At 31.7% G+C, this 27,306-nt stretch overlaps 1 protein-coding gene and 1 pseudogene across 2 annotated transcripts; both read left to right on the top strand.

Moving 5' to 3' along the window:
* Positions 1–235: 235 nt before the first annotated feature.
* Positions 236–3,719, top strand: LOC308640441 (A-kinase anchor protein 9-like; the record flags this gene model as incomplete). Its single annotated transcript, XM_081312359.1, has 4 exons — positions 236–300; positions 1,250–1,349; positions 2,496–2,588; positions 3,345–3,719. The coding sequence occupies 4 exons, from the start codon at positions 236–238 to the stop codon at positions 3,717–3,719; spliced, it is 633 nt and encodes a 210-aa protein (XP_081168485.1).
* A 1,747-nt stretch (positions 3,720–5,466) lies between these two features.
* Positions 5,467–27,290, top strand: LOC308640440 (A-kinase anchor protein 9-like; annotated as a pseudogene). Its single transcript, XR_014024360.1, has 12 exons — positions 5,467–5,695; positions 7,823–7,985; positions 9,299–9,511; positions 11,998–12,230; positions 13,229–13,348; positions 16,217–16,393; positions 16,766–16,870; positions 22,387–22,539; positions 22,875–23,054; positions 23,451–24,521; positions 26,232–26,372; positions 26,829–27,290. The product of XR_014024360.1 is annotated as an A-kinase anchor protein 9-like (transcript).
* Positions 27,291–27,306: the final 16 nt, after the last annotated feature.

Genomic DNA, 27,306 nt, shown 5'->3' with positions numbered 1-27,306 from the left:
CAAGCAGCTGATTGGATGGGGAGGGGAAAGCCAGGTGGGTTTCCTTGATCAGTATTCTCCTGTGTAAATATCCCTCCATGCTTGATTTTCTCACTTTGGAACACTCTCTATCACACAGCATAGGTTTGCCTTGCACATTTTGGGGGCCAGACTTTGGTCTGCCAATAATTGACTCACCTAGCTGCAGGCCCCCCAGCCACTGCTTCGCAATGGTTCTTTCTGCTGTCCTCCATGCATGACGCCAAGAAAGCTGGTGGCTTCCCTCCTGTACACAGATGCTGTGCAGCACAGCTTACTGAGGTTTTTTGTTTGTTTGTTTGTTTGTTTTTTGTTTTTTGAGCAGTATCTCTGAGCTCTTAAGCTCTCCATACCGCAAAACACCTCAATTTTCCTAGGAATGGGGGTTCCTTTAGTTCCTTTATTGCTTTACTACATTCACATAGGGATATTCTGGTTTGTACTTCCAGCTATTTTACAGATTTATTATACAAGATCTCTTGAGTCCATGATCTGTTTTGAGTATCCAGTATTAAATTCCAGTTAAGTCCTTCCTAGTTCTGGACTATTCACCCACCCATCTTGTTGAAAAGTGGCCTTTCTGCTTTTCTTGGTTCACTCCACAGATCTGTCAGGGAAGCAAATACTTTATTCAGCCATCTTCCTGCATTTCCAACCCTTTTTTTTTATTTTGAAAGAGAGTCTCACTAAATTGCTAAGGCTCGTCCTGAAATTTTGATCCTCCTGCCTCAACCTCCCAAATTTCTGGAGTTGCAAGCATGCACCACTGTACCTGGCTCTTTTAATATATTTAATCCAATATAATCTATTCTATATTATTATATGTTTTGTGTCTGTGTAATTTAGATATCCATGTAATATGAATAATATGTATCATATATCTTAGGTATATAAGTAGTGTGTAGTATCAGTGTATATAGTATATTATATTATGTACACTGTTGCTATATAAGCATATCTAAGATGTTATTTTTAAAAGACTTATTAAAAATGTTTTTTACATAATAAATTTTTTATCATACATTTATACTGAAATTCATTAAATGACATAATATTCATTGTTACTTTTAAATGGAAAACTTAGTCAAAAATGTTTTAAGTTACAATACTTGTAACCCTGGGGGAACTATCATTTTTGTCTCCCCACTGCCTCAGTACACATTATGCATGGTAGAAACTTTGGATAAAACACATAACACTAATTTTTTTATACTTTTTCATTTATATTTAGCTTCTCTGTTGATTCAGTGGTAATTAAAGAATCTGATGTACAGAAATCAGTAGTACATCCTGGAAGTTGTCTAAAAAAGAATATTGATCATGCAATAGAGGTATGTTATTTTTAATCTTCATTTTTAAACAGTTATGTACACTGATACTTTTTTCTTACTATCAGTTTTATGTCTTCAGTTTTGTAATTATGTAGTAAATATTTGGCTAAGATTAAGCATAAAGCATGAGGATAATACCTTATGTAAAAGATTCAGAATGTCTATAGAAATATTTTCATAGCATAGGAAAAACACAGAGATAAATTTGAGAATTTTCCTTCCTTGTTACAGTTTAATTTTTTTCTTTGTAACATTTCTTTATGAACTGTGTAATAAATCAGCTTCAGTACCATGGCCAACATAGTCTTTTCTTCCTCTTATGGAAGCAGAGGGTATCTTCAGAATGGTGTATAGGATTCCCTAAAATCCAAGGTGCTAGGGCTGGAATAATGGATCAGGCCATCTTCCAACAGAAGTAATGATAGAAAAGCCCTTTTTTTTTTACTGTGCTTGCCACTGAACCACTCTCTGCCTCTCCTCAACATTGTATTATTCAAAACTTTTTTCAAACCCCCAACTGCATCTTCATCTTCACTCAATAATTCTAAATTCTAGTAAAAATTAAAATCACTGCCTATTGCCCTTTCTCATTCTGGATATTAAGAAGAGATATGAGCCACACTCATCCCTTATTAAATGTCTGTTGGATGAAATTCAAATAATTTGTAAATAAACAAATACTTTCATGTTGACAGTATATCTACATTTCTAAAAGAAGATTTATTTTTTTAATTGATAAAAATAATTTGTATGTGGAAAATTGTGTTCTTTTAATAAATACCAAGAAGAAAATTTGTTCATAATTTCATTATCAAACATAGCCACTTGTTAACATTTTACTTAAAATAAATATACATTTATATATATATGTCTTATTAATTATATTTAAGTATCCTTAACCCACCCTAGAATTTATGCTAATAATTACAGATATGTAAATATATTTCTCTCTTTGCATCTTTAAGTTTATAATAAGTGTAATTATTTCGTAGGATTATTAGATTAATATTTTTATTTAAAGATAACTGAAATTTATTTTTATTTGAAAGTGTCCAAAAATAGTGATATTTTTGGAATTATGAGTACATCCTTAAAATTAATGGTATAAAATCAGTGTAAATTGTCATATTTCACCCTTTAATTTAGTTTTCTAATGAATGTGGAATGAAACAAGAAACAAATATGGTTAAATTGTTGGAAAAACAATACCAAGAAAGATTAGAAGAAGAAATAGCTAAGGTAAGTTTATAGTTTATCTGGAAGATTTTCTTGGTTTATAGATTTTCTTGATCTTTGAACTGTCAAAAAAAAAGCATAGATTTTTTTGATGGTATGTACTTTGTTTTTATTTGTAAGTTTCATATATAGTCCACCAAACAGTTGTATAACAGCATCAACTATAATTGCTGCTTCATAGAATGTTTTGCGGTACTTTTCATTGAGAAGAACATTTTTTTCTTGATATAGAATAGTAATTACAATTTTTCAGAATGCCACAAGTTTTTATATATGTGTTACATTGTAAATAGTTACCTTGTGAAGGAGTTTGGCATTCTAAAAATGAGGGAAAAGTTATGAAGAGAAAAAGTGGTTGTATTACCCTGATAAATTATTGTAATGTTAGATAATAACTACAGATACTGATGGAGGATTGTCACGGAACATTATCACTCATGGCCAAGTGAATTTTTTTGGAAGGAAGAAATATAAAGACTTTTATTTTTTTATTTTTTTACTGAGCATTTATTGATGTTATAGTTAGAAAAATTTTGCTTGTTTTATTTTAAAAGGCAGGCAGTAAAACACTTTGATGTTAAATTTATTGAAAAATAGCCTATCTCTGTATCACTTTATCAGAGGATTTATTTTTGTTTTTAAAACTATGAGGCCAGGCTTTTTTTCTAATTCATATAATTTTGAATAATGACCCACTTTTTAAATCCAGCTGGTATTTATAAATCTAATCCTTTTTGTTTGATTGATTGATTTCTTTAGGTCATTGTGTCAATGAGTGTTGCATTTGCTCACCAAACTGAACTATCTAGACTATCAAAGGGAAAAGAAAATACTATGTCATCAAAACAAGCACTTACTTTCTGTCAGCAAAATGAAAAACATTATTTTAATGAAATGAAATTATCTCAGGATCAAATTGATCTTCAGACCTCTGATGCATTGGACATGAAATTTAAAGAAGAATTTAAGCCACTTAGTAAAGAGTTAGGAGAAGATGGAGAAGTTCTGTTACCAAACAGTGATCATCTTGATGATATAGTAGAATCAGAGGTCCACCAACTAACTATTTCAGAAGAAATGTTTTCCAAAGACAAAACATTTATAGTTAGCGAATCTGTAAGTATGCTTCTTTGAATATAAAAAAGAAAAACTTATAAAAATATCTTCAGTTTAAAACAGTAGCAATAATGCTCATTAATAGAGAATGAAAGTATGAAGTCCAGTCTTGACTTTAATGTGTTTTATTAATTATAAGGTATTTGATTAAGTGAAACAATATTGGTGTGAAGTATAAAATAAGTCAGGTCATAGTATTCTTGGTTGTCTTATGGACATAGTACATGTTAAGTTCTCATTGTAAATTATACCTGTGTTAATTTTATTTAAACTAATTGAAGGTTAATTATATTATAACTAGGTAATACCTGTGGCCAAAAGATTTGCTCAATTAAATGTAAGAACATAAAAGGAAATTGCTACGAATTCAAGAAGACAATTCAAAGTATCTTATTATCTATATACTAATTCTTTTTTCTTGTTAGTTGAGGATCTGTTACCCCAACTAATTGCAGCCTTTATCAGAAAACAATAAATTCTACTTCTTTTAAAATTATCTGAATTTCAAATTTATTTTATGTGTTCACGATAGATATATCTTGTTCAGAGGAGTATTCAAATAAAACTGTCAGCTTTTTATGTAATGCAAAACTTGTGAAATGTTTATGAAAACTAATTTAGCTGTAGCTGTTCAAGGCAGAATGATTTTAATTAGTATCTTAAGGGATTGAAGTATTCATAGAACCTATTGACTTGTCATGAGTGAGAAACTCATAAATGTAAAGTATTTATTTCCAAATAAAATTTATTATAATTTTTCTCTGAATAAGCAGTTTTCTATAATACTATGATGACCAATGAATAAAAATTAAATAGGCAAAATTCTTTTATTTTGTGAACTTAATTTTTAAAAATATTTTTGTAGTTGTATATGGACACAATACCTTTATTTTATTTGTTTATTTTTATGTGGTTCCCGGGATTGAACCCAGTGCCTCATGCATGCTAGGCAAGTGCTCTACCACTGAGGCGCACAACCCTGGCCCTATAAACTTTATATATATATATATATATATATATATATATATATATATATATATATATTTTGTTGTTGTTGTTTATATTATTTCCCCATTATAAAATATCAGGAGTTATAACTTTATTAGGAGAAGGGGCTGGAGATGTAGCTTGGTGGTAGAGCACTTGCCCAGCATGTGTGAGGCCCTGGGATCAATCTCTAGTATGGGCGGAAAAAAAAGTGGAGGGGGTGGGAGTTGGAGGGGGTGGATAAAGAATCTTGAGTATTTTGTTTTTCTCTGTTAGAATTAGATTTTAGCTAAACTATCTGGTAAGTAGCTGTTTCCTTTTGGAAAATAACATATATGGTGGTAATAAATAAACTTCATGTTGTTTTGGAATTATAAGTAAGAAAAATACTTTTTTAAAAAAAGTGATTTATGGGCTGGAATTGTGGCTCAGTGGTAGAGTGCTTGCCTTGCATGGGTGAGGCACTAGGTTCGATCCTCAGCACCACATAAAATAAATGAATAAAGGTATTATGTTCATCTACAACTAAAAAATATTTTTTTAAAAAAGTGATTTATGCTTTTGTTTAATAATAAAACTAAAACTCAGATGCTTTATGTTGTTAATATACTAACAAATAAGTATAATGAGAAATGAAATTTTAAGTATTGTTAATAAGGTTAACGGAATAGAACCTTATTTTGTTATTGTTTGGTATATACTGCTGCCCATTCATCCTAAATGTATCAAAGGGCTCAATTTGATCTAAAAGTCCCAACTTGGCTGTGTTCTTAATTCCAGAAAGCAGAATGAGATAATATTACACTTCTCCAGTGCCAGGTGAATTGTTTAAAAAATATTCTGCTTGTCTTTAAGATTCTTGTTTTTGTATGTTTATGAATCCAATCCTGAATAAAAATGGGAATAAAAATGGAATGATTATATTTGAGAGAATAGGTATTGTGATACCTAGACCAGCTAAATGAATTGTTTACATCCATGACATACTGACAGTAGTTCCAGGCAAGGTAAAAGCAAACTTGGATTCTAGATTTTCTTACACCATAAGGAACTTATTTTTAGTTTTCTATATGTCAACTAATTCTGTAGAGAAATATCTTTTTTCTGTTTTTAATGTGAAACTTATAAACATTGCTAAAGGTGTTTAGCATAAAGATACCTGCATATTCAGTATTCCAGGTTTATTTGATTCTCAAATATGTTGTGAATGATTGACTACAAGTTATTTAGCACTTTTTATAACTTTGGTGACTTTAACTGTACATGCTAGCTAATATTTAACAGACCAGATGGTTTTTAGAATAGTGTTGTTACCCCTTCTACAACTTTTGTTTTAAGTGTCATAATCTTTACTAAAGCTTATCCATACTTTAAGTATAATGGTGAGTTTACTAAATACTTTGAAAATATTGAGTTTAAAATTTTTATATAATTCATACTATTATAGATATTAGGAGTAAATCATACCTTAACTGGATAGAAGCTATTGTGTAAAGTATGTAAATGAGAATTTTAAGGGGGACTCTTATCCCAAATGCAGTGGATCCCAATTGCTATTGTAAATAAAATATATTAGTCTTACTTATTTGATTGCTTGAGGTTTTTGCTTTGTTTCTAAAACTGAAGGGTTTTTTCATGATTTCATGGTAAATATCTAAATGTATGTGAAGGTGGTTTAGATCTTGTTGTGAAATGGAGCATAGAGGCAAAGACTTATCAAATTTATCTAAAGCAAATATTTATTTTATTGTAAATACTCTATTGAATTTATGTAGTAAATTTGGAAAATAGTTCATCTTTTTTTAGTTATAACTTTGAACTCTATATTTCATGTATTTTCTAGGTCATTAGTATATAATAAAAATTATGTACATATTGAAGCAATTGATGTATTTTAAAAAATGTATTGACTAAATTCAGGAGAGTAGTTGTGTACAGCATGTATACTTCATAGTCATTTTCTTTATAGTAAAAATTAAAATATAGTATTTATCCACATTTAAAGGAAAATACTGTTGGTAGTTAAAAGTGAACATGTTCATAAAATTTTTCCTTTTTAAAGTAACAATATATTTTCACAGATATTTTAGGAAATTAGTTACAAATTAAAATTTATGTTTAATTTTCCATTATGAGTCTTATATCTATGCTCATTTTTAAATAATAGGTTATAAATAAAATTTAAACTTTCTTTTAAAACAACAATTATTGGGGTTGGGGTTGTAGCTCAGTGGTAGAGTGATTGCCTAACATGTGTGAGGCACTAGGTTCAATCCTCAGCACCACATAAAAATAAATAAGTAAAACAAAGGTATTTTGTCCATCTACAACATAAAAAAATGAATTAAATTAAAAAACAATAATTGTATACTGAATATTTTGGAAATTGATTTGGTTTGGCAATAACACTCAGGTGTGAGGAGCAGAAGTCTTTAAGAATAAGATTTTAAATATTATCTTAATTTTATAATACATTATTAATGTCTAATTAGAAACCTTAGAAACCACTACATTTTATCATTTTAAGCTTAAAACATGGCAGTAATGTCTTTCTGATACACAAACTTATGTAAATTTACAAAATTTATTTAAGAGACTTGCTGTAAGCCTGTTGTCAATACATACAATTATTTCTTAAAATTCTGGGGCTAAGTACTGGAAACATTTGAGCTCAGTTTTTTGTTTTTTGTGGAGGTTTTTTTTTTTTCTGCATGTAGTTGTTTTAGTAAAAACAGATAAGTAGATGGTGACATATAAAAGCTCAGATAACTAAAGCAAAGTTAGTGCTTTTTTGTAATTTCACACAAATGATTAAGTTATGGCGATTGAGAGCTTTGGCCTCAAGTGTGTATTACCATCTTAAAAACTATTTTAAAAATGGAGTCAGTATATGCCAATGATAGCATTCTAAGAAGGCTATATTTTTAATGCCTCTGAATTCTAAAGTGTTCAAAACAAATGTGGAGTCTACTATTGACTTATCCTACCCACAAATGTTAACATGCATTAGAACTGTCTTAAGTGACTGTAAGTCAGAAATATGTCTTTTATTTGAAATCCTTACTTTAATGGAAAATGACACTGGTTTTCCAACACTTCATCTTCCTTTATGTATTCTTTCCCTTCTTGTTTAGCTTGAACATGCAAAAGTTACACAAACAGAATTGATGCGTGAGTCATTCAAACAGAAACAACAGGCAACAGAGTTCCTTAAATGCCAAGAAGAACTGCGAGAGCGCCTTCATGAAGAGTCTAGGGCCAGAGAACAGCTGGCAGTGGAGCTCAGTAAGGCTGAGGGTAAGTACCTTGCCTTTGGCAAGTCAGAGTAGCAGAACTTCAATCTTAAAATAGAGATTTTGATGTACAGCCAAATTCAGAAACAAATCTACTCTAATTTAGAGCAGCCATTGGAAAGTAGTTGTAGTTTGTCTTCAGAGTTTTTCCAAGCAGTTTTTAAAACTGCATATACACATTTAAATATAAAAGGAACTTGTAGAATTACTGAAAATATAAAGGAATTTTAGAAAATAGAGAAATGGATGGTGGAGAGTTGTTACCATGATCCCACCATCCTAAGACATGCCTGTAATTTAAAAATGAGAAAACCGAAGGTAAAGATGTTATTGAATTGTTTAAGGTAACCATTAAATAGTGACCATAGGCTTTAAGCCTCTAAAGCCTTGGGCTTTGCCTCTTCCCCCATGCTGTGGTATTGACCTTAACCTTCTAGAATTAAAATACCAACTTGAGAGAAAATGTTTTGTTAGAGCTTCATAGTCATACATAGTAGCTGAGTTCATCTCAACAAACTCATACATGCATGGAAATAAATTTCAGTTCATGATCCCCTTCTTTTCCCTCCCATCTTCTTTCCCCTCTCCCATTCTCTTTACTCTATTAGAATTGTGATTCGATTTATAATATCTGATTTACATTAAGCTAGAAACTTGTCTATTTTTATCATTTTACTAAAGTGAACTACGCATATACAATGTGATGATACTTCAGTATAGCAAAGTATTTGAAAGTTTAGAGAAATTTCACATTAATGTCAGGTTGGTAAACAAGAAGACTGCATTAGGCCAGGCACAGTGGCACATGCCTGTAATCCCAGTGACATGCCCAGGGACACTGAGGCAGGAAGATTATTAACTCAATGCCAGCCTCAGCAATTTAGCAATGCCCTAAGAAACTTAGTGAGACCTTGTTTCTAAATAAAATAGAACTGGGGATGTAACTCAGTGATAAAGCACCCCTGGGTTCAATTCCTGGTACTCAAAAAAGAAGACGACGACTAAATCAAATGTACATATTAAAAGTTAAGGGCTGGGGTTGTGGTTCAGTGGTAGAACATTTGATAGCACACATGAAGCACTAGCTTCAGTCCCCAGCACCACATAAAATATACTAAGTAAAGGTATTGTGTCCATCTTCAACTAAAAAAAAAAAAGTCAATAAGTTGCTGCTATTAATAGCAAATTCATTCAAGACTCTTAATAGGTTGGAATGATTTAAAGTTTTGCTAACAGCTCTTTTGTTCATATTAAAACATATTAATGTTCAAATTTAAATGAGTTGTAATTTCATTTCCTGTTCATTTTATCTTACAGGTATCATTGATGGCTACGCAGATGAAAAAACTCTTTTTGAAAGGCAAATTCAGGAAAAAACTGATATAATAGATCGCCTTGAGCAGGAGTTGTTACGTGCAGGTAATAGGTTGCAAGAATTGGAAGCAGAACAACAAGAAATCCAAGCAGAAAAAGAATTATTGTCAAGACAGAAGGCGGCAATGAAAGCAGAAGCAAGTCCAGTTGTACAACGTACGTATTTTCAGACTTTGGAACACTTTTCTTTTCATTTATATTCTTTAAACATTAAGAATGATTTTCCCCCCTTTTTTTCAATGCCATTATTCATATACCATATAGGAACTTGAAAAATAATAGCAGAGTGGGCTGAGGTTGTGACTCAGTGATAGAGCACTTGCCTAGCAAGTGGGAGGCACTGGGATCCATCCTCAACACTGTATATAAGTAGAATAAAGATCCACTGACAACTAAAAAAAGTATATTCAAAAAAATTATAACCAAACATACCTATAGGTAATTGTCTTATTAGACAACCAAGTAGAACCAGGGTTTTCTTTTCTTTCTTTTTTAATCTCTGGCAGATGTTGACTGTTAACAGGAAAAGACAATTCTTTACTTAACCCCAAAAATCTGCCTCAAGAGAAGGTTACAAATAATGGGGCAGAATATTTTATAAATTGTGTAAGCTTTAGGCTTTTTAATAGAAAAGAGACAGCAAAAATGTATTGTCGGATTAAATAACTAAGAACTTGTTTTAGTAATAAGCAGGTCTGGGGCTTGCAAGCCAAATAGATGGAAAAGGTCAATGGCGCTAGAAGCAGGCTGACATCTAGTGTAGTAGGAGTTCAAAGAGAATTTAAATTTATAAATAACCTTAATTTTTCCTTAAATAAGAAATTAAATAATATCTTGACGTTAAAGTTTGTTTAGCAGTAAATGTCAATCTTTGTAATAGTAAAAATTTAAATTCAGTTTATTGTGTCCTCACTTTTATAGTAAACATAAGTTGGAATTATAAACTGTTTGTCTAATTTCATTTGATCAATTAAGAAATACAACATACATTTTTTGTAAAATGATGAAATTAGTCTAACATGGGTTTAGGGTTGTAATTTTTAATGGGGAAAAACTTTGTGTCATACATGTAAAATATTCAAGAAATATTGGAACTTCTTAAAATCTCCAGTGATAATAATCAGTGGCTTCAGTGTCTGCTTTCTAATATATATGTGGGCACATGCATTATCTTATTTTAGCCAATAGAATATGTATAATATTTTTGTTGTGTCTTGTCTTGTTTTCTATTTTCATAGGACTAGTAGATGCTGCAGTCGATGCAGCACCTGAAGCAGGCGTGTGCGTACAATTGCATGGACTATTTTTGAGTGGTAGATTTAGATGCAAATTTTGAGTAACCCTTGGATTTTCAACCAACTAACATGTCTCTAATTTCGCAGTTTTGCTGCTGTGATTCACTCTTAAAGTTGTTCTCTTTAACAACAAAACAACTTGTCTTACTATAAAAGTTCACATTTTCACTTGAAATTAACAACTGAGATTGATAATGACATCATCTTATTATCTGTTATGCATGAAAATTAAAACAATTTCAATTTTTCAAAGAAAATGTTTTTTTTTTGTTAACAAATATATTAAATCTTGTAGTCTATGACTTTCCAGAATCCTCTTCTAAGTCAGGAAGTTTATAAGATGATGGTAGTAAAAAGATCAATGGAATTTAGTAAGAGGCTTTCTGATTGATTTACTTTATGTTAACATCTAGTATCAGTGTTGTTTTCAAAGGAAAAATTTTTTCTGTTGATTCCTTGTCCTGAGTATAGTGTTGGTACATCAGTTAGTATAAAGATTCTAGAGATAAGTTCTTTCCATTTTCTTTATTAGAGGATTGGTTTACTTTTTCTTTTATACTTTATTATTATATTAATAATGATACTAACACAATAGTGCTTACTATACTACAGTTATTGTTTTACATAATTTAACTCATTTGATTCCAAATTTGCTGTAAGAGATTGGCAATGATATAGTTCCCATTTTACATATAAGGAAACCAAGGATCATCATATTGAATATCATGTAAAACAAAAGAGGCAAGCTAGGATTTGAAGACATAGTCTGTTTTTAGTGCTAACCACACTGCCTCTCACGTGTCAGTTTTCCCTTGATGCACATACATGTGAGCATGCAAAAACAACTCAGTAATATGGATCTAATAAGGAGTAAGAATAACAGGAAATTCTGGGTCTAGTCATATTTCTTCTTCTACAACTCTTCCTTGCTTGTTTAAAGATTTACAGTGATTTTTGTGTATATTATGTATACATATGAAAGTGATTTATGGGTTTGGAATGAATTAATTTTTGTGTGAGGTAAATAAAAATGTTCTTTTTCTATGCTTAAATTTCATTCAATTTTGTTCTATTATTAATAGTGAAAAGTGGCTTTTTTGTCATTTGCTATGTTTTTACAAAAATGGTGTTTTTGTGACGGGACTTTCTTTTTGTTAATTCTGCATAATTTTAATAATACTAGTTTATGTATGTGTAGCAGTAAGATATTTTGTTATTTCTATAAGAGAATATTTACTTTTTAATATGGACTTAAAATATTTCTCAGTCTTTATTTCATGAAGGTAAAATTTACTGGAAGCACCATTAATTATAATTAACTCTGAATGCTTTTGCATTTATAAACAGAATTACTACATGAGACAGAAAAATTAATGAAGTAAAAGCTAGAATTGCAGTGTCAGGCTGAGAAAGTACATGATGAACTTCAAAAACAAATGAAAGCTTTGGAAATAGATGTTGAAGAGCAAGTCAGTTGGTTTATAGAGATGGAACAAGAAAAAAATGCTGAAGTAATGGATTTAAGACAGCAAAACCAAGCACTGGAAAAGCAATTAGAAAAAATGAGAAAATTTTTAGATGTAAGTATTTGCAATTTGATATTGATTTTTCTCAGTAGAATACTATGTGATACTGTTCTATATTATTTTAACTTTAAATTATAGGGACTCTTAATATTTTTGCTTATGTGTGTATTACACCAATGGAGAGAGTATTCCGATAATTTATTATGTAACAATCAAAATGAAAATAGTAAAACTAGGGCAGGGAATGTAGCTCAGTGGTAGAGTACTGCTTAGCATGAATGAAATGAGGCCGGCCCTAGGTTGAATCACCAGCACCAAAAAAAAAAAAAAAAAAAACCTAAACAACAACAAAACTTGTGCCACTAGCTTGTGAATAAGCCCTACTAGTTAACGTTCCAAAATTCATAGTTAATCTTCTACTAGTCTCTCATTTAATCAGTAGTCAAAGCAGGTAAGAATTCCAAGAGCTAATTGTCTACCATTGTGTCCAACTCAAAAGGTGTGAACACAGGTAACAACAGTGTGGCACTTGGACTGGAATAGTTGCCAAGCTTCCATTGCTCTCTTCCAAAAAGATGTTAAATCTTTAATTTCACATGGATATTCTTCTTTAAGATTTCTTATAAGCCAGATTTTCTCTTCACATATCAGAGAATTAGAGTCTTATACTATTTATAATTTTAGGTATAAAACTTAAGATTATAAGAAATTGATTTACCAGACAGTTTGTTTATTTGCTTAATGACTGAGTTAGCAGTGTAATTTCTCCATTGTACAAGTACATTCATTGATGGAGGAGAATTATTTCATTCTGAGTTTAACATTACCTAAATGAAAACAAGTGTACTTCAAATAAATTTTAAGTATTTAAATTTTGTGGAAGAACCCAAATAGGTAATGTGTCATACCAAAAATATTTTTGAATCTTTGTGATTCCATGGTCATCAGTCCTTTCTTTTCAAACAAACTTAACCTATAACTAAAGAGAGATAATCGGTTTAATAAATATTGTTTCTTCAATTACTATTGTTTTTATTATTGTTCAATTTCAGGAGCAAGCCATTGACAGAGAACATGAGAGAGATGTGTTCCAACAAGAAATACAGAAGTTAGAACAACAACTTAAGGTTGTGCCTCGAATCCAGCCTGTTGGTGAACATCAAACTAGAGAGGTAAGAATTTTATTGGTATTGCCTATTTGTATCTTGAGTGTGAAGTAAGAGTTACATTATGAAAAACTTAAAAGTGAATAAGGTATAAATCTTAAAAATCAGGACATTGAATGTTACTTAAATGTGAGGAGGTCATTAACCCTAAAAAATGTTTATATTGGACTAGGGGTTATAGTTCATGGTAGAACACTTGCCTAGCATACCTGAAGTCATGGATTTGATGCCAGCACCATCAAAAACAAAAAACAAAACATAAAAATGTTGTACTTAAATTTGGAATTATTTCCATCTTTATATATTTTCTAGTATTAAATAAACTTCTCTGCCTAGTTCTCTTCTCCCATCCCAACTAAACTGATAATTCTCTGTAGTCACTCTTTACTAATTATTTCCCTTTCTCTTCTCTTTTACAGTCCACTACAATGAAGTTTCCAACATCTTTTTCTTGGAATTTTATACCCCTTAGTATATTTAAACTGTTCCTATGAAGGTTACCCAAAGCCTCTTGGCTGTATCTAGTAATCACCTCTCTGTCTTTAATACTACTCAACCATTTAGAGACACTCATTACAGTCTTCTATAAGTATCGCCTTCTCTTGACTGCTGTGACACACCTACTGTAGAGTGTGGTCTCTCTCCTCCAGTATTTATTTGTCTTCTGCCTACCCAAAATAAATGAGGGGTACCTCATGACTTAGTCTTAGAGTCCTCGTTCTTCTGTTTTTACATTTTCTTCCCAGTCATCTGTAAATTGCCCCACAGATGTTCCTTTATTCCTAACATCTCTGTTGAACTCTGTACTTGAATTTTCAACTGCCTACTCCGTCTCCACGTAGATGTCTCATTTTTAACATATCCAGGAATCATATTCTTGGTTCCTGAATAGCCTTTATCAAAAAGACAAGAATAAAATTATTCCTTCTTCATCTCAATAAATGTTGTGCCTTCTAAATCATCTTCTTTGCTAAGTTCTAGAATTCTTCCTCAGTCCCACTCCTTCTCAGCCCTGATCCCAAACCATTAATGGATCAGATTTATACTATATCTTTTTATTCTTTTCAGCTTTATTCATTTCCCTGTGTCTTAGTTGTCATTATTATTTGCCTATATGTGTGAGGTAGCTTCCTGACCAGTCTCCCTGCTTCTACTCTGTCACTCCCACTGTCCATTTTCCTCATACAGAAAACTCTACATTTATTAAACAAATGCTACATGGGAAATATTATACATATTTATACGTATATCACTTATATATATTTCTAAAGATGGCTTATCCTGGTTATAAAGAGATTGTGCTTGAGATAAGGCAATCCCAGTGTGGATCATGGCTGTGCTATGTAGTAGATGTGTGACAGTAACTAAGCTACTTAACCTTTTAAATCTATTTATTCATTTCTAAAATAAAGACAGTAATAGCTCCCACTGCATAGCAGTATTAGTGTGGCCCTTAGTTAACACTTAAATTCAACTACTATTATTTCTGAAAATAATTTTATTGCTGAAAATTATCTACAATTTCTAAGAAGTTTACTTGATTCATTTCTCTTAAAAGTACCTCAATGAAGTATAAAATGCCTATAAGTTCATTGTAATGAAATTTTAAATCTGCTAGAATAGCAGAAAAGTCATCATTCCCCTTGTTTGTAGTCATTGCCCTTATTTCTAACAAATGTATTTTTAGCTTTTGAAAAACAGTGACTTATTCATTGAAACTCAAAAGATAATTCAAGATCTAGAACTTTGACTGCCATTTTCTACTATATAATTTTTTAAAAAAATATTTGAAAGTTGACCTATCTCATTCATGAAACTTTAAGGTATGTTTGAGTTTCCTCAGGAACATTGTGACCCATTTGTTCTCTGCTTACCCTGCCAGAACTAATCCCAGCTTCTGTTTTTCTGAAGACCCAAAAATTCCAACTGTGAAAACATTATAATATGCCATTTCATTGTACCTGTTTTATAGCCTTTTCTTATGAACTTAATCCAAAACTTAGTCAACCTATTATTCTCAGTAGCTTTATTACTGTTAAAATTTAATCCTGTAATTATAATTAAGCTTGCATTTTTTAATGTTCTGAATAATGATTGTCATTTTGTATAATTGCCTCCAAGTATTTCACTGAATAAAGGCAGTATTCTTTTATTTCTTACCATCACTTATCTTTTTAGGAACTTCCTCTCCCTCTTGATCAGAACTAATTTCATAAATTATCTTATTAATCCTTCCTGTATTCTTCTATCCCAGAGCCACTGAATTGAAGGCACTTGCATATCAGTCTTCAGGGATAAGTTCTGGGATGTGTCATCATTTATTTTGGATGCAGGAGAAACTATTAAGACACTAAATGTACAGCTCTCTCTTACCACCCATCCTCATCTCTATTCTGGGATGGTGCAATGTATAGATTGAAAGTGCTTTGTAAATAACTATTATCAAAAAATAATTCATGAAAGATTTTTTTTCAGGTTATCTTACTTCACATTCTGAGAGCAAGTCAGTAAGTACTCTACAAATTTGCCATCTTTAAGGTCATAGGTCTTAGTATGATTGTACCATTACTAGATAATTCAACATTATTCAAAATGTGGTTTTCCCCTCTTCCTAGCTAAAGTCTTAGTCTTAAGAGAAAGAAATTTTTCTAAAAAGGGTTGAGCAAAAGCAATATTTGTTGTTTACTAGTGCTGCCTAGTTCTTATCAACTTGGGAACTATCAACCTTTGTTTGAGATAATAGTTGCTATCCTTATAAAAAATGAAATTAATATAGCATTTCAAAATGTTTTTTGAAAAAAATGATTTTTGAAATGAATTAAAAGTTATGAACTTTTCAAATTTTTAGATTTTTTTTGTTTATTATATTTTCAGGTTGAACAGTTAACAAATGATCTAAAAGAAAAAACAGACAAGTGCAGTGAGCTGCTTCTATCAAAAGAACAGCTTCAGAGAGATGTACAAGAGAGGAATGAAGAAATTGAAAAGCTAGAGTTCAGAGTGAGAGAACTGGAACAAGCCTTACTTGTTAGCACAGACAATTTTCAAAAGGTGTGACATTTTGAGTTAACTTTATTAAGTGTTTTAATGAAGAAAAGTTTGATACACAAACATCAGAGCTTGAATAAGAAAGCTTGAGGGTGGGGGCAGATGGGGAAGAGCCTTCATTTTTATCTGAGAAATGCATTTTAAGTGTCAAAAGTTCCTGTTTGACTCTATGAATGTATTCAAGACTGAATATCTGTAACTTTTTGATATTCACTAATGTAGAGTTTGTCCTCCTAACTGGTCAGAGAGAATTGCTACTTATCCAAAAGGAAACACGAACACACACACACACACACACACACACACACACACACACACTCTGAATAATCAGTATTTAATGTCTGAAAATTTGAGAACATTCTTATATATTTAAAGGTAGCGGACCAGAAACAATTTGGAGCCTTAGAAGCTAAAGCAGAATTGTCTCTAGAAGTGCAACTGCAAGCTGAGCGAGATGCTATCGACAGAAAAGAGAAAGAGGTAAGGACTCTTTTTTTTCTTTCGTGTGTGTGTGTGTGTGTGTGTGTGTGTGTGTGTGTGTGTGTATTAGATGTAGATGGGCAAATATCTTTTGTTTTATTTACTTACATGGTTCTGAGGATTGAACCCAGTGCCTCACACATACTAGGCAAGCGCTCTACCACTTTATTTTTAAATGACAAAATATGTTTTGAGTTATTTTAAAATCAGTTACCTTGAAAATATCATTTGAACAAAATGAAGTTTGTGGTCTAAAACCAAAATATAGACTTTCTCAATTCAGTGCCTAAATTGATCTTCAAGACAATAAACATGTGAACTGATAAGCTTATGAAGGAAGTTTATTCCAGGTTGAGAGGATAACTAGTGTGAGCACTTTGAAGCAAGAAGAAATTTAGAGAGGGAGAAAGGATAATTTAGCAGGTACGGGCTGAATGAAGAGGACAGTGGAGAAATGTAGTAGTTAGGACAAAAGGCAGCATCTCTTTTCTCCTGTTCGTGCTATGGGCATTGAGTTTTTGCTCCTCTCTACTGTGAATTTGGGTTTGCTTGCTTTCCTTTTTCTTTTTAAACTTTTCCCTGAGAATTGATAGTATTGTTTTACAACATATGAAGCTTGTGCTTAAAAGATTAATAATGAACTAGGAATGGGAATTTAGCTCAATGTGGGTTTGAATCTGCAGCACCACAAAATAATAATAACAAGAAAGTAACTATAAAGTTATCCTGTGTTGCCCTTCTCCCTCCTTCTTAAAGAGAAGGATCCAATTAGGCATGGTGGTGCATGCCTGTAGTCCCTGCTTCTCAGGACTCTGAGGCAGGAGAATGAATCACTTGAGCCAAGGAGGTTAAGGTCAGCCTAGGCAACATAATAATACCCCTGTGAGAACAAGAAAAGAAAATTTACCTTTAGAGCTATAGTAATTTTAACTTTCTTTGTCTACTAGTAGTTTTCCGAAAACATATAATACTCAACATTGTATAGTAATAAATAATTTTAAATGTTTAAAATGTTTTTAATTATGTTTTTGTCTCTTTCCATAGAATTTTTCTCAGAACATTTAAATTTATTTTAACAATTACTTATTTTGCTTAAATATCGTAGAAGTATTTGGTAATAAGTACTTGGAAATCTGTTTATAAAACTAATTTAGACATCAGCTAAAATGACGGTTCAGTGAATTTGTAGTTCAAAGAAGAAAAAAGGAATCCATAGAAATTACTATAGTTGAAATGATCCATGAAAAGGATCGTTTTCCCATTTTTATGTAACATCTGAGAAGTTCTTGTTTATTAAGTTTGGAGTTTTCATGGAAGCAGTGAGCACATTTTTTTTGTGTGTAACTATTTCTGTATATTTGAAAGGAATTAATACTTAATGATTTATCTTAAATACTGAATAATCTCCTCCCCCAAAAAATGAACCTTCACAACTGGATCTAAAAGTAGTGGTAGTTGATTAAGGATACTTGATGTAGCTTACTAGTTGTTTCTCTTCATTTGTGTGTGTGTTCTGGGGCTCAAAGGGCCTCACACAAGCATTCCATCACTGAGTTATTTCCTTAGCCCTAATTCTATACATACATACACACACACACACACACACACACACACACACACACACACACACAGATTTTTTTGTTTTTGTTTTTGTATTTTGAGATGGAAGCCATTAAGTATAGTGCCAGGCTGACTATAAACTCCAAATTACAGGGTTCAAGCAATCCTCTCACATCAGCTTCCTGAGTAGCTGGAACTACATTCATGTGCCACCATGCCCTATTATTTTTATTATCATTTGAATGTAATATATATCTACTAACACCTTAATTTCCTGAATTAAGTTTCTAATAAACATCTACCTTTTACTCAGGATCATAGTACTAGTAGTACAGAACTATAAGAAACCATAGAGAGAGCATCTGTTAACTGACTTTCAATTTTTGCAGATAGAGACCCAGAGCCAAAGATGTTGAGTGAATATATACAAATTAAAATAACAGCTGACCTTCATTTACTTGCTTTAAATAACTATAATGAGTATTCTATCAGAACTCACTTCCTTACCTATAACTGAATAATGAGAGGTATGAATGTAGAATTAAAGCATATGTCTTTTAATGAAAATAACTTAAGCATTCTATCCTGAAAACTAGGCAAATGTTTTCAGATATCCTATTGAGTATAAACATAAAGATATCTTTATGTATCATTATAGTTGAGACGTTCAAATACTCCTAAAACCTAGATTTGTATAAAACATTTTTTGAAAGTTCATTAGACTATTTAGAAATGTGGGATGAATAAAAAGAAGAAAACAGCTTCTTATAGGAGAAGGAAATATTGTGGAGACAATAGTTATTTTGAGAAAAGGATCAGTAAGTTTTAGCTCTCTGTAGAACTAATGAGCTCTAGTTTACAGATAGCAATAGTAAATAATAGTTAACTTTCCTGAGGGCTGAGGGCTAGAAAGTATATTAAATGCCTTGTCCCATTAACCCTTAACACTCTCCCTGGGAATAGATTCTGTTCTAAAATCTCCTAATTTGCCAATGTGTGACCTGATCCTTAAGAGAGGTTAATACTTAGTACAGACAGAAAGAACTGATTCTGGAACCCTATGATGCTATGATGCCAGAACACTGAATATATTTTGCTTGTTAGTGAAAAATGTTAAAGACTGTCATTCAACATTTATTATTAAGCTGTTTCTGAATGTAGAGCACTTTTGTTCAGTTGTGAAATCAACACCAGACTTCAAGGAATATGCTATCTAATTAGTGGAACATATATAAGGTTTTTTTTTAACATTTTTTTAAGTTGTTGATGGACCTTTATTTTATTTTTTGATTATATGTGGTGCTGAGAATCGAACACAGTGGCTCACACATGCCAGGCAAATGCTCTACCACTGAGCCACAACCCCAGCCCCTATACTTTTTTTTTAAGAGAAAAAAACACTTACAAAATAAAATAAGACTCAAATAGGTACAAATCAGTGTCATCCAAATAGTCTAGATATCAAGTGGTAGATAAGTAAAACAAGTTTAAACCTTTCTAATGTTCTGGTTTGGGTGTTGTTATAAGATAGCCTGAAACTAGAGTCTGCTTGAATAACAAGAATGTTCCATAGTGTCATTTGGAGAAACTAAAGTCTGATGTGATGTCTAAAGTTCAGCTACTTAAAATAAAAAATGTTAGTACTTTAAACCAGTCCTTCTCTGCATATGAATCAGCTGGAGATCTTGATAAAGTGCAGGTCTTTTTTTTTAATCTTTTTTTTTTAAATTTTTAGTTGTAGAGAAACTAAATACCTTTTTTTTTAATGTGGTGCTGAAGATCAAACCCTGTGCCTCACGCATGCTAGGCAAGCGCTCTACCACTGAGCCACAACCTCAGCTTCCAAAATGCAGCTCTTGAGTGCAGCACAAGATTCTGTGCATCAAACGTGCTCTCACATGATGCCCATTCTGCTGCTCCAGAGACTACACTTTGAGTAGCAGGGCTTTTAAGACATAGAGCTAAGAATTTGACTATTAAGTGATATTACAAGGAAAAAAAAAGGTCATGTGAGGTGGGGCAGCAATTTTACTTAAATAAATATGTGTATGTTGATTTTATAATACCTTGTCATTAAAATTTGTTATAGAAGAGAATAGGTGTAAATACTGTCAGATAACTTTGAAGAAGATACAGTCATCACAATTTTCAATAAACTAACCTGGAAATTATATATGTACAACCACTAAATGTATTTTAGTGTCTACAGAGTTCAATATCAGTGTTACAAAAAAATTTAAGTAGAGGTCTTAGACATTAGTTATTAGAAACAGGATAAATTATAGTTTAGGACTGGAACTCCCCAGGTTCAAAAGGTGGTTTCACCACATAGTAGACATGTGACCTCAGGACAAGTTACTCCTTGCTGTAACTCCCTTCCTCAGTTCTGAAATGGGGTTAATCATAGAATAGAGCTCCTAAGGTTGTTACAGGCTTTTTAAAAAATAACAATATATAAAGTACTTTGTACCCATGCCTAGCAGTAATTCTCTATAAATAATAGCCATTATTTAGTATTGATACCATTTCTGTTTAAGAAATATTAGGCTGATTTTTTCTCCTTGCTGATTTCTTTTTTTAGGCTGATTTTTAAGGCCTTGCCTTGCCTGTGCTAGAATGATTCTAATTATGTGATGTATCAGTATATAAGCAAGATATGCCCCTTTTCAACTTTAAGGCACTAAATGATTTAAAGTTGGCTCTGAGCCAGTTACTACTAAACACTGCTTCTGCATCTTAGGTTGCTGTTAATGCAACATTTTTGATCATCAAGTAAATATATGTTTATAAATTCATTTATTAAATATTAAGTAGCTGTGAAGCAGTGAGCTAAAGTGATTGCTAATGTCCTCAAACCCATTTTTTTTAAATAGAGCAATAATTAGCTCTTAATATTCATCATCAGGTTCATTTTTTTTTTGGATAACCATCAAAGAGGATTATTTTACTTTTATTACTAATAATCTATCTTCAAAAATTAAATTTCTGTTTTCCTATAAGTAAGAGCTCTCTGATTTTCTACTAAAATTATTTTGTTAACTTACTCTGCAATTCAGACCTAAGGATCTCTTGACCTTATTGTGTATCTCTGCTTCCATCTGCTTAATCAAACCACAAAGCAGCCAGGGCATTCAATGGATTATAATTAGATATTTGTGGGACTATATTAAGTTAGTTTTATTTGATACTAGAATAACTGAATTAATTCTACAATTTTTCTAAGCTTTTCAATAGCAACTAACTTAATTTTAACTGAATTTAACATAAGAGTTAGCATGTGGACTGCTCCTTTCTGTGACTCTTTCTGCTTATGGTAGAAAATGTTTCCTGGTGTCCTTCTTTAAGGTGTCTTCTAATTGGGCAAGATGGTTTAAGAATGTGCAGTGTGACAGGCACGGTGGCACACACCTATAATCCCACAACTCAGAAGTCTGAGGCAGGAAGATTGCAAGTTTGAGGCCATCCTCAGCAACTTAGCAAGACCCTAAGCAACTTACTTAGCATGACTCTATCTAAAAACTATAAAATGAATAAAAGGGCTGGGGATGTGGTTCCATGATAAAGCTCCCTTGGGTTCAGTCCCCAGTGCCAAATCAAAAACAAAATAAACAAACCAAAAAACAAACAAACAAAAAAAAGAATGTGCAGTGTGAGCATGTCTAGGAACCATACAGGTATGGCTGGCTTAGAAAACCACTTTCCTTTATTCTTATGAATTAAGCATATGTACTTTGTAAAGCAAATACAACATTCTTTTTTAAAATTTTTTTTAGTTGTAGTTGGACACAATATCTTTATTTTTATGTGGTACTGAGGATCGAACCCAGTGCCTCACATGTGCACAGCAGGCGCTCTACCACTGAGCTACAGCCCCAGCCCCAACATTCTTAATTCTATCTTGACAAACATCTGTGTAAAGTTTTTTTTCTTTACTTTTCATAATTTTGATATTAAAGATAACAAACTTAGAAGAACAACTAGAGCAATTTAGAGATGAGCTTGAAAATAAAAATGAAGAAGTTCAGCAACTACATATGCAATTGGAAATACAGAAAAAGGAATTCACTACCCGTCTACAGGAACTTGAACAAAAAAATAAATTATTCAAGGTAACTATTTTAGAAAATTTTTTTTTCTATAAAGAGATAATAAGTTTTGCTCCTATGTAGTTATAATAAACATTTACTAAGTCCAGATCTAAATAATACTCACTCGAAGAACACTAGCAAGCAAATAGATTTGCATGGAACTTATTTTCTGTTCATAATTAAATTTTTGAGATCTTTTATGAAAATATTTCAAGAATTATTGATCTACATTATGTCTAATTTTTTTACTTGTACATTGTAGGAAATGTATTTTTTATAAGACTTAATTGAAACAATGTTGTGAACAATGCCATGTCATGAATACATCCAACTATGATGGTTATTTTTGTCACTAGGATGAAATGGAGAAATTGAGATTTGCCATGAAGGATCCTGAGGCTATCTCTACTCATGACCAGCATATGCTATTTGGGAAATTTGCTCAAATAATACAGGAAAAAGAGGTAGAAATTGATCGATTAAATGAGCAAATTAGAGACGTTCATCAACAAATTAGACTTACAACAGATAACAAGGTATACTCATTTAAAATTGGTTATTATCTGAAATCTAATATAGTTAAATAGAGTAATTAGCTTTGGATGCCATCTGTTATAGACTTAATTTAGTATTTTATCCTTTCCAATAAAATGTACTAATGTTGACATTTTCCTAATAGAGAATCAAATACTAAAAGCATAAGCCACTTATGTTTAATAGAACTTCCAGAATGATGTTCTAAATAAGGTCTTTGTTTGATGTGATAAGGGAGGTGTTGGTCTATATTGTTGGTCTATTATTGTAACATAATGTGTCTGACAAGCATACAGCTTTTGTGCCTGATCATCTTTAAGTTTTTACCCTAAAATAAAACAAAATTTTAAAATATGAATACATACTTTTCTGTGTTTCCCTTTTTCATTAACTAATAGGATTTTGAAGAAAAAAATGAACTGATAAGGGATCTTGAAGCCCAAATAGAATGTCTGAAGAGTGATCAAGAACGTTTGAAGAAAAATAGAGAAGAAGAAACAGACAAGCTCAATGAAGTGATTGAAAAACCTCAGGAGGAATTGTCATATATTGAACAGAATATGTTGGTGGATACCAGTTCCCCCTCAGAACAAGAGGACAGCTTGAAACATCAGTTAGAAAAGGTTATAGCTGAAAAGCTGGCTTTGGAACAGCAAGTAGAAATCACTAATGAAGAAATGGCCTTCACAAAAAATGTACTTAAAGAAACCAATTTTAAAATGGATCAGCTAACACAAGAATTAGTCAACTTGAAGAGAGAACATGACCCTAAGGAAAAAATCCAAAGTATACCAGATGAAAGTGTTAGCATGACTATAGATGATATCAGCAAATACCAACCCGAACTGGAAGTAATCCATATTGAAGATGTTCTTAAACCCCCTGAGAACAAGATGTATCTCAGATCTTTTGAAGAAAGCACCAAAGTTTCCAGAAATTTGGAAACAAAACTGCTACAGCTTGAGAGCTCTGTTAGTGCAAAGGACTTAGAACTTATCCAGTGTTATAAACAGATAGAAGACATAAAAGAACAAGGCCAATCTGAAACAGAAATGCTTCAGAAGAAGATCGTAAACCTACAGAAAGTACTTGAGGAGAAAGTAGCTGCTGCTCTTGTAAGTCAAGTCCAACTTGAGGCAGTTCAGGAATATGTGAAATTCTATCAAGATAAAGGAGTAGATTCATCAGAACTTGAAAAGGAAAATATGCAGAATTTAAATCAAATAACAGAAAACAAGATGGAGTCAGATATGTCTGCATTAACCTTGAGAATATCAGACTTAGAAAGACAAGTGATTGAAATGCATACTACTTTGATTTCAAAAAAAGAACAAGTAGAAACTGCAGAGAAAAAAGCTTTGGAAAAAGAAAAGAAGCAGATAGAACTGCAGAAGTTATTGGAGGACAGTAAGAAAAAACTTGAAGGAAAAGAAAGGAAAAGAAGCCCTCACGGAGATTTTGTTCTCAAGGTTAGTTTTATATTTGAGTTTTTCACATAAAATACCCTAAGAAACTCTTTTTTTTTCCTTTGCTTATTAAGCTGATTGGTAATTTACTAAGTCAAACAGTTCTGCTGACACCTACCAATTTATACATAATGGGATTTTATTTAAAAAAATCATACTGTTCTTAAAGAACTTTAGACAAACTAAAGAATTTGTTTGAGCAAAAAGTGCTACATGCATTGTGCAACACTCAGAACCAGAAGAGATTCAAACAGTTTCACTGTGCAACAGTGGGTGGTATTTAGAGGCAGAACTCACACATAAAATTCAGAAATTGCTTGATTGGTCATGGCTAGACCTTGTTTGGATGTGATTTGATTGGTTGATTGCCTATGATTGGCTGAAACATAGTTGCCTACTATCATTGGCTGAGACTTAGTAGTTGATTATACTCTGTTCATTTGATTTCCTACCAAGTTATATTGCAGACAAGTAACATTTCTTACACAGAAACTCAAGGTATAGAGACCAGATTAAATTTAACACTATAGGGTCATTTTATTATCACTAGAATAATGGGCCCAAATTACATTTTGTGATCTTCAAACATCTTTATTCAATCAGGGTTGTCATTAATTAGAATAGTTCAAATAAATATGGAAACATTAAATTTAGCAAATGTCCTCTAGAATTTCTGTGGATATTTTCCCCCTTAATGTACCTCTACTAAGTATGTTATGTCATCATCTCTTTTAAGTACCATAGTGCACCCCATAATCATCACCACCACAATAATGTATATTCATGAGTATTCTATACATTCTAATCTTGAACCGAAGACAGTTTATTAATAGATGATTTTTAATTAATACCAGCACAATTTTTTTTTGGTTGGGGGAGAGCTTCATAAAATGGTCATACCACAATTTTGCAAAAACAATTTTGGCATAAAATCTGTGAAAGTTACGTAGGTGAGATACAATTATAAAAATATCAAAATATATTCATATTGAATTAATATGAGTAACAAGTTATTAGCTTGGCAAATTTTATGCCTCATAATAGATTTTATTCTTCTTAGGAAAAATTTGTAACTGACCTAAGTCTACTTACAAGATCAGAAATTGCAGTTATTTCTTAGTGTATGACAGACATGACAAAGACTTTTTTCCTTCAAGTTCCCTCACTTAATAAACTTACAATTTCAAGTACCAGAAGTTCAGTCTTACCTGCCCCAGAAGATTAATTGATACATTGGGATTTTATGTCTACTTAATTTATATTGGCAAAGGATAATAATTTCATTCACTATACTTCTTCCTAGCTCATTGGAATTGCATATTACTGTAGGTAATAATTATTAAAATATTAATATAACTTTTTAGGTATAACTTATAATAATTATCTTTGAGCTCATATCTTTTGAGGAAAGTAATATAAATATGAAACTTTTGAGTGGCACAAAGAATACTTTTATCAATAATTTATAAATGTTATATATATATATATATATTAATGGCATGATTTGTCTTTCATTCCCAGAAAATCTTTCTTATTTCCTTAAGAATACAAAACGATAGTTCTTAAAATGTTTCACTATTTGTTGAAAAAGCATTTATCACTAAAACCCCTAGGCAGTCAGTCTTGGAAAAGCTTCATTAGAATGTGTAAATGCTTTGAACTTAGCTTTTTTTTTTAAATGGTGTATTTCTTATGTTTTCTACTGTTATCCAGACAACTACTGAGTTAATAAATGCCAGTGGAGAAAGTGGATTTTTTGAAGAACTTGAGGCTCTTAGAATCGAGTTGGTGGCTACCAAAGAAGAACTTGCCACTTTCAAAGAAAGGACAGAAAAACTTCAAAAAGAGCTTTTGGTAAGACAAGTAACATAACTCCTAATTCATTCATTTCTACCCATCTTAATTCCCTTTCAAAATGTCCTATAGAAACAAGTCCAGAGCCATAACTTAAACTAAATTTACAAGTCTTTTTGAAAAATTCCATTGTTATAAATCTATTCACCATCTCCTTGCTTGTTTTGCAAGGAATCTTTATATTAGAAGAATGCTTTTAATCTCTAGTCTTTTAGTAAAGGAAGCGAAAAACTGCTGTTAAAGAGAACTTAAATCCCTTGAGAAACAAAAGTAAAGGCTAATAAAATTATTTCAATTTTGTAGTAACCTGTGACCATACATACATGCGAAAGTATATATGTATTACAGTTTCCAAAGTGATTTTCCTATTATTCTGAGGCAAGTGAACATATAAATGAAATTATACTCTTTCCCTCTCCACTGTAAGATTTTCAACTTAATTTATCTGTGTTTCAGGTAAAAGAGACAAATATGGCATCTCTTCAGAGAGATTTAAGCCAAGTTAAGAATCAACTTGATAAGGAAAAAAAGAAATTATCCCACTTCTTAATAAAAGAGGATAAGTCTGAAGTACCAACAAACAGAAACATCTGCTTACAGCCACTTCCTATTGAAGTAGGTAAAAACACTGCATCCCAAACGGACCAAATACTCAAGGTCAACATGAGCAACCAGACTCCACAAATTCTTGTTAAAAACGCAGGAATTCAAATTGATATACAGACTAGCTGTTCCTCAGAAAAAGTCTCTGAAATAATTAGGCAATTTACTGAAATAATTGAACACATACAAGAACTTCATGCCGCTGAAATTTTGGATATGGAATCCAGACATATTTCAGAAACTGAAACTTTAAAGAGGGAACATTATGTTGCTGTTGAGTTACTGACAGAGGAGTGTAACCAGCAGCGCAACTAACTTTAGAGTATTCAAG

The sequence above is a fragment of the Spermophilus citellus genome (assembly GCF_964194105.1).
Source record: "Spermophilus citellus genome assembly, contig: SCAFFOLD_58, whole genome shotgun sequence".
Lineage (NCBI taxonomy): Eukaryota > Metazoa > Chordata > Mammalia > Rodentia > Sciuridae > Spermophilus > Spermophilus citellus.
This window is presented reverse-complemented; position numbering and strand designations above follow the sequence as displayed.